At 34.7% G+C, this 8579-nt stretch overlaps 1 protein-coding gene across 1 annotated transcript; it reads right to left on the bottom strand.

The window, feature by feature from the left end:
- Window positions 1-1350: 1350 nt before the first annotated feature.
- LOC107794741 (pectinesterase/pectinesterase inhibitor PPE8B-like) lies at window positions 1351-2454 on the bottom strand. Its single transcript, XM_016617263.2, has 2 exons — window positions 2136-2454; window positions 1351-2033 (listed from the first exon to the last, which is right to left on the bottom strand). Exons 1-2 carry the CDS (start codon window positions 2452-2454, stop codon window positions 1351-1353), a joined length of 1002 nt encoding a protein of 333 aa, XP_016472749.1.
- Between the last annotated feature and the right edge of the window lie 6125 nt (window positions 2455-8579).

The following is an 8579-nucleotide window of genomic DNA, read 5'->3' on the forward strand; positions in this document are numbered from 1 at the left end:
AGAGTTGCTTGGTCGTCGCAATCTCTTGGAGTCTTTTCATTTTATTGTACTATAAATTTTTAATCAAACAGTATTGTATATTCGGTTCTCGTGATCATCCCATGTATTCAGTTAGAGTTCGTGACTTAGTACTACCAGTCTTGGGAGGTTGTATGTTCATATTTATTCCGCTGTTAGTTTTGGTTACTTATTTAATTAAAAAAAAATGGCTTCAAAATGTAATTGAAATCGGCTTACCTAGTCTTAGAGACTAGGTTCCATCACAACTCCTGTGGTGGGATTTTTGGGTCGTGACATTTTTGGACATTTCAAACACGGGTTGAGGCGATGTTTTAGAGATAATTCACGGGAAAACTTGAGGTAAGTCACTTGTGATCATTGTTAGTCAATAATATTGAATTATCATTGAGTATTTCGACTAGATTACGTATTTTTGAGGTGAAATTCGAGGATTCGGGCCTAGGGATTTGAAAATAAGATTTGAGATTTATAGGTCGAGTTGATGTTAGAATTTGATAAATTTGGTATGGTTGGACTCGTGGTTGAATGGGCGTTCATATTTTGTAACTTTTGTCGGGTTCCGAGATGTAGGCTCCACTGACGAGTTTTGAGTTAAATTTCGGATTTTGTTGGAAAATTAGTATTTTCATATGGAATTAATTCATATAATTTGTGTTGACTGTATCAAATTAATTGTGACTAGATTCGAGGCATTCGGAGGCCGATTCGCGAGTCAAAGGCATGTTGGAATAAAGAACTTGCACGGTTTGAGTTAAGTAACACTTCTAAACTTAGTTCTGAGGGTATGAATCTCTGAATTACGTGTTATATGAATTGTTTGGAGGTGACGCACATGCTAGGTGACGGGCGTGTGGGCGTGCACCGTAGAAACTGTGACTTAAATAAATTCCGTAAACATTTGCAACTGACATCTTAAAGAATTTTCCATTCCTTTTTTGGCTATTACTATGTCGTTAAGCGATTGATTATAGGTCAAAGGAGAAAAGTGAACTAAAGAAAAATCAAGCAAAGATTATTTTCCAAACATTCATCTTAGAAGGTCTTGCGTATCGACTATCCCATAAAATGTGTGGATTTGACTCCCTCGAAATAAAATAAATAAAAAGATGATGTTTAAAATAGAAACGCACTCTTTAATCCTACTTTATTATTAGTTCTTTCTTTTTACTATTGTTGGTCAACTCATCAATAAACTTAACGAGCTAGAAATATAGCAAAAGAAGCTTTGTATACGTACATAATGTATTTACACACACCTTATACGTCCATAATGTATTTACACACACCGAATACAAATAAATAAATTTTTACCCATACACGTAATTCAAGCTAAGCTAGATCTAAATAATACGGAATAGTGAAGGGAATCCATTTATCACCGTTTATGAAGTTCCTAACGGTGAAGTTCGATGCAATTTTTGGATCACTAGTGACGATTGCCCACTTCACACGTCCCATAGTATTTGCACCTTCTCCCCTGTTCATGTATTCCAGATAATATGGGCGAATTAGGGTCTCATTTGTAAACTCTATCCATCCGTTTGGATTTATTAAAAGGTCAATGTCACTTTGCATGAACACTGTTCTTGAGTAATTACCCCATGGTCGTCCTAGATACGTTGTAACATTTTTACCCATTTTCTCCAATTCTGGTGTTGCTTTTATTGTGCAATTTTGCAACACAATTCCAGTTGCTTCACCCTCTTCTTCTCTTTTCTGTGCTGTGATTGTATTAAACTGTCCAGGAATTGGCGCGCGCACTTCAATAATGGAGTTTTGGAACACTGCAGTTGCGTGTCCACATATGAAGTCTATGGTGCCCAATACTTGACAGTCCCTATAAAAGTGTTTGCCAAATCTTGTGTACAGGGTATCCTGATACCCCTCGAAACGGCACCTATAGAAGCTAATGTAATCAGCTTCGGCCACTAATGCTACGGCTTGATACTTCCATGGTCCAGCTTCATTCCTAAAAGTGATGTCTTGGGCTGTGAAGCCTTGCCCTTTGACACCTTAAAAGTGAAAATAAAGCACAATATAATGTGAGTGATTATGAAATCTAAACAAGGTAATATATTAGTGAGTAAATAAAAACCATAAATCGATCGACTTACTAACTGTTGCAGTGTATAATGTCTGGATGCCATCACCACCAAAGCTCTTATTCCCCGTTATTATTGTATTTTCTGTCCCTTCACCGATTAGAACTATATTGGTCTTCCATTTTTCAATTTGAACGTATTCATGGTAAGTTCCTGTTTTTACTTTTATGTAGTATGGCTGTACACTATGGCTTGGAGATGCAAAAATTGCACCCGTTATAGTAGTAAAATCTCCTGACCCATCCTGTGCAACTATTGCACGTGGTTGTTGGCTTTCTCCAGTAAACGTTAAGACAGTTAACCAAACGGTTATAACAATCAGCCACGTCATAGCTTCAGATAATTAATGTCTGTTTTGCTGCACTGCATGCATGTAGCCATTAAGAATCTGGTTAGTTACGTTACTAGTCAAAACCAATAGTATGATACATTCAAGCCTCTGTCTAGAGAGAGAGAGAGAGAGAGAGAGAGAGAGAGAGAGAGAGACTTGCTTACAGCTTTATATGCTACCAAATCGAACCAATACTGTGTCGTCAAAACCCCTTCTCTGGAGGAGCAGTGAGAGAGACGGTTGTTCGAGCTTTCTTAGTGGAAGAGCAGAAAATTTTGAAGAAGGTTTTAAAGATCCGAAAAGCCAAAGAAAAGTTGGCAGCCAAGAGCTGAGCTGTTAATTTAGAGGAACTTTCTGATTTCAAGTCTTGGAAATTTTTTGACATTCAAGTGATCGATGACAGTTCGTGCACTTAAATACTGTGAGGTGATTGGGAAATTTTTGCTTTAGTTCCTTATATTATGAATCAAAAGGAATATCTTTACTGTCAAAAAATATAATAATAGTAGGATACATTTCGTTATCTACGTTAATTGTAGGTATTCTACAAACTTGCCGCCAACATTACATAAATCACATATGAAACCTCTTTACTAAATTACTTGGATGTTTCAGATGAAGTGGATAATGAACTAGAATTAGACAACTTTATCCTCAAATGATAAAAAGAAAAGACTAATATGAAAACTGGTGTAGCTCCACACTACAACAAATCTGATTATCAATGACGAATTATTTTGTCACTTAAAAGTCATATTTTTTTGTGACAAAAAATAATTCGTAAATCTTTCGTCCCGAAAACAGCTCACTAAAAGTATACAAAGATAATTTTGTGGTTTATCGCGAAATCAAGTTATATTAGGGACGAAATTTGTTTTCATTCCCAAATGCCTAGTTTTTGTGACGAATGCATCTGTCTTGAAAAAATGTAAAAAAATTGTAGTTAAAAGTATCACGTCGTGGCTAAAAAGCCCTTTAATACCGACGAAACTATAATTTTAATTAGTGACGACGTCAATTGGCTCTAAAGCTAAATATTATGTTTTGGTAGAACTATTATCTTCTACCTCCATTAGAGTCATATTGGTGGAAATTGTTGAAATTAGTATGCCAATTAGTTTGTTGAATTTCTAGGAGGGGAAAGGACACAATGAAGGAGATTAGTATGTCAGTTAGTTGCTGAATAAGATTTGAGTAATAACTGTATCCCACTTAAGTGACAAAAAACTACTATATATATTGTTATTTAGTCTCTAATTTCTTCATAATTTCGGTATGGTTTAGTGACTAGTAAGGAACCCGTTTGTGGCAGCTTTTCGATATAGTTTTGGTGAGGATATGCTCTCTTTTGTTATATAGTCTCTAATCTCTTCTTTCTAGCTAATTAAGGTATGGTTTAACTGAAGATATCGTTTGTGCCAGCTTTTCTTCTTTTGCTTTAGTTAATTTCGGAATTTGAACTTTGTTTTTAAGTTAACAAAATGCTACTATTTGTACTGACCACCGCAACAGAAAGAAGTTCCATTATCCTAAAATAGAAAGAGACAATAAAATTGAAGGGAATAATTTCGGGCAAAGATTACTTTTAGCTCCCGGTCGAATCTATTTATATTCGATAGTTGTAAAAGTATATAAAATTTGTATATTTTTTTGTATATAACATACAAAAAATCTATATTTTTTCGGTTATATTATTTTGAGAGCGCATGTACAATGTCATTTTCTAATAATTCTTTCGTTTTGCAAGTTTATGTATGAAATAAAGCGAGTATCAATTCAGTCACCTAATATCGTCCTCCTTTTCACACAAGAAAAAAGTAATTTTCCTGTTTTGTATCAATTTTTCATTACGCCTGATAGTATATAGCGCAAATAAATACTGCAAACCAAATGTAGATCAGTTATTCCACAGACCGCATTGAATATTAAAACAAAAAATTGGAAAAGCTATCAGTGCCCCAATTACTGGCCAAATTTTCCAAAGGAATATGGTCTCTTTGTTAGATTAGTTAGTGTTGACGGCTTAGCTTTTGGGAGGAGGAAGCGTGCCCCTCATTGGAAAAATAAAATTAAAGAAGATACAATAGAAGTATTTTAAAATATTTTTCAGAGGGAAACTAAAGAATGACTATATTATTAATTGCCAAGATTCAGTTATCTTGTTTAATCAATATTTATTTTAATTATAAGTATTTTTATTTTCCTAAAACAATATTAACAAATTTTAAATAAGATGACTGTTGAGTTTTAAAAGTTGTCTTTTATGAAAGGGTTTGTCCGTTAATTGAACATACATAAAATAAAAAAAAAAGGCATTATAAAATATATGTTGCCGCTCCAAAAAACGAATAACACATCAGAATTCTCTCTTTTTCTCTTGTGGCTTTCTTGTCACGGCCCAATTTTCCCTATAGGCCGTAATGGCGCCTAATATCGGTACTAGATAAGCCAACAGTGAACTAATCATATATTTGTTCTTTTTAATAATTTCAAAGTAGTTAATTTTATTTATTAAGAGAATGATTAGTAGAAATTTATAGTAAAGTAAAGCATAAACAAACGAAAGAGTAAATACAGTGAATTTAATACTCAAAGTGTCTACTAGAATATTCTCAAACCCCGATGTCACAAGTGTATGAGCAACTAGTAGAATATACAAAATCACCTATACTACTGTCTCGAATAAGATAGACAGAAAATAAATGCAAAAGAGAGATTGTCGGTGCTGCAGAACGGACACGGAGAGCAGCTCACCATTATACCTCGGGGTAACGGGGGTATGCGCTTGAATGACTGCCAGATGCACCTGCCTCAGATCCTGCACAATTAGTGCAGAAGTGTAGCGTGAGTACATAAACAACATGTACATAATAAGTATCTAGTCTAACCTCGAAGAAGTAGTGACAAGGGGTCGACATCGACACTTACTATGGGCCAATAAATGAAGTACAGAAAATCTACATAGGCATGGAATACATCAATAATAATAACGAAATAATGAACAGTAAATAAGTGATTCTTTAACTAGAAGTCAATTTAAAATCTCCAATTAGCACATACTAACTTCAACAAATACGGGCAATCAAGTGAATTATAATTTCTCAAGTCATGAAAGTAACATCAAGCGTAATCGGACTCCGAGCATTATCACACACGATTTATGCCGAGGCCATACGACCCGATCTAGAATAATATGTACACTGCCGAGGGTCGACCAGCGCGAACCATAAATGCATCTATTATACTGCTGAGGCGTTCGGCCCGCTCCACAAGAAGAGAGAATAATCTACGAACTCTGATTTAACGGCTACTACAAGACTAATACACAAGGAGGCATAATTTCTACTAGCGGTCAAGTAACCAGCCAAAACTCAAAGTAAATAAAACTCGGTCTTCATGAATCCTTTATAAAGTTTTAATATAATTTAAGCACTTAAATTAACAAGTAGAGTATTATTAATACAAGTATTATATGATAAAGTCCTAAAACTACCCGGACATAAGCATGATTTGTAGCTACGCATGGACTCTCGTCACTTTGTGCGTACCTAGCACCCGCAATCAGTAGCAAATAATAATTTAAAACACCCATGGGGTAAATTCTCTCTTACAAGGTTAGGCAAGGGACTTACCTCATTCCAAAGTTTAATTTCCGGTCCCCAAATCACCCTAAAGGCCTCAAGTCGGTGTCGAACAATCTGAAACTAACCAAATATTATATAAAGTAATCAATATATACTCAAAAGTTCATAACTTAGATATTAGAGTAATTATTCAATCTAATTTGGAAGATTCCTAAAATTCACCTCTGGGCCCACGTGCCCAGATTTCGGAAATTTTCGAATATAAAGTTACCCATGACCTCCCAAACTCAAATATAAAATTTATTCCAATTTTCACCACCACAACCATGATCAAATCCCAATTTGACCTAAACCCTAGTTTCTTCACAAAATCAAATCCCACTAATTTCACAATTTTTTCATGTTTAATCTATTTGTAGTTCGCGTATTTAGCTAAAGAATTGATAGGGATTACTTACCTCTTGATCTTGATGAAATTCCCCCACAAAATGCTCTCAAAATCGCCTAAGACCAAGTAAAAAATGAGGGAAATGAAGCTAAGTCCCGTAATTTAAAGCCCTTGCTCCAGTAGTAGATGTCCCATTTGCGATATCTTGTTCGCAAATGCGAAAAAAGCATTGCAAATGCGAAGACTGCCCATCTCTGTGAAGGTCGTAATTAAGACCAAAAACTTTGCAAATACGTTGATGGACAGCTCGCAAACTCTGAGCGCGCTCGAAACTCACCCGAGCCCCCCGGGGCTCCACACCAAACATCCACAGAAATGTAAAAACTTTATACGAACTCGCTCGCGCGATCAAAATACCTAAATAACATCTAGAATCACGAATCGGATGCCAAATTGCATGAAATTCAAGAACTTCTACAAACACTTCCGCGCGTCCGATTCCTATCAAATCAACTCGAAATGACGCCAAATTTTGCGTACAATTCATAAATGACATAACGGACCTATTCTCGCATCTGCAATCAAAATCCGACCCCGATAACACCAAAGTCTGCTCCAACCCAAACTTAAAAAACTTGAAAAAAACTTTAATGCGCCAACTTTCAATATTAAGCGCTGAAACGCTCCCGGGTCATCTGAAAGCCGATCCGAACACACGCCCAAGTCCAAAATCATCATACAAACCTATTGAGACCGTCAAATTTTGGTTTTGAGGTCGTTTAGTTAAAACGTTGACTCAAGTTAAACTTGGCCATTATGGGCCACTATTAAGGAACTAAGTGTTCCGATTTCAATCCAAACCCTTCCAAACCCGAACCAACCATCCCCGCAAGTCATAAAAATAGTAAAACATGTACGAGAAATTTTAATTAGGAGAACAAGAATCTAAAAAGTAAAACGACCGGTCGGATCGTTATATTTCTGCAACTCACAATATTTTATTCTTGTGAGAAATTTGAGTTAATTGTCGGTACTTAAATTTCGTTGACTTTGTAAAATACTGGAGTAATTCTATAACTATCCCTGCACCAATTAAGTGAGAGACTTAAATTCCTTAACGACAATGATTACACTATAAGGCCAATTTATTTTCGTTTTGGTATGCTACGCTCTTCTTTTTAACACTCGTGGTCCTGTTCAGATTTAATGCGTTTAGGCCATCTCCAACTCTTGCCTCCATTTTCTCCTCCAAAATGGTATAAAGTTACTCCAACCATTACTCTATTTTTTACTCCAAAAAATATTCTATTTTATATTCTTCTCTCTCTTCAATATTATATTATTATATTTTGTTTAAATTTTATTTTCTTATTTCTATAAAGAAATTCTATCTTTTTTTCTTTTCTATATATATTCATCACATATAATTTATATTCCTTTCTTATATAACCATTTAATATAAAATTATTTGATACCATAAAAATTTAAATAATATAATTTGTAGCAAATATTATAGATTATATATATTAACGGATAATTCAAATAAAAGTAAAATCATTTAGATACAAGATAATTAAATACATATTACATTATGATAAAATTCATATTAAATACTACATGAATATTCAATTTTCGCCTCTAGTATGCTCACATAAATGATCTATTAATGCATTACGAAGTGCAAAATGAGCATCTTTGTTCTTAATTCTTTTGTGTCGAGCTACAAAAAAATTCAAATCGCTGATCTTCATCTACTACCATTTCTAACCGTTGGAGGTGGACATTCCCAATCATCTTGAATTGGTGCATTAGGATCACACTCATCCTCGATTATCATATTGTTCAGTATAATATGTGCAGTGTCACTTCTTTTCTCCAAAAACGTGATGGTCCTGCAACAATTGCAAAACGAGCTTGCAAAATTCCGAATGCACGTTCAACATCTTTTCGACATGATTCTTGTTTCATCGCGAAATATTTCTTCTATGGCGAACGTGGGTCACGAATAGTTTGCACAAGGGTTGACCATTTTGGATATATACCATTAGCTAAATAATAACCCATATCATATTCTTTTCCTTGCACAAGGGTTCAATTTTCACTTTTCAATTTTAGCAACATCTAATATTTTATATTCGGACCTTTCAATTTTA

Source organism: Nicotiana tabacum, chromosome 21, assembly GCF_000715075.1.
Source record: "Nicotiana tabacum cultivar K326 chromosome 21, ASM71507v2, whole genome shotgun sequence".
In the NCBI taxonomy this organism is placed as follows: domain Eukaryota; kingdom Viridiplantae; phylum Streptophyta; class Magnoliopsida; order Solanales; family Solanaceae; genus Nicotiana; species Nicotiana tabacum.

Bases quoted from the DNA above. Each gene is read 5' to 3' on its own strand.
- LOC107794741 (XM_016617263.2), bottom strand. From the start codon at position 2,454: ATGACGTGGCTGATTGTTATAACCGTTTGGTTAACTGTCTTAACGTTT. The intron at 2,034-2,135 runs GTAAGTCGATCG...TTCACTTTTAAG, and splicing joins ATTATACACTGCAACAGTTA to GTGTCAAAGGGCAAGGCTTC.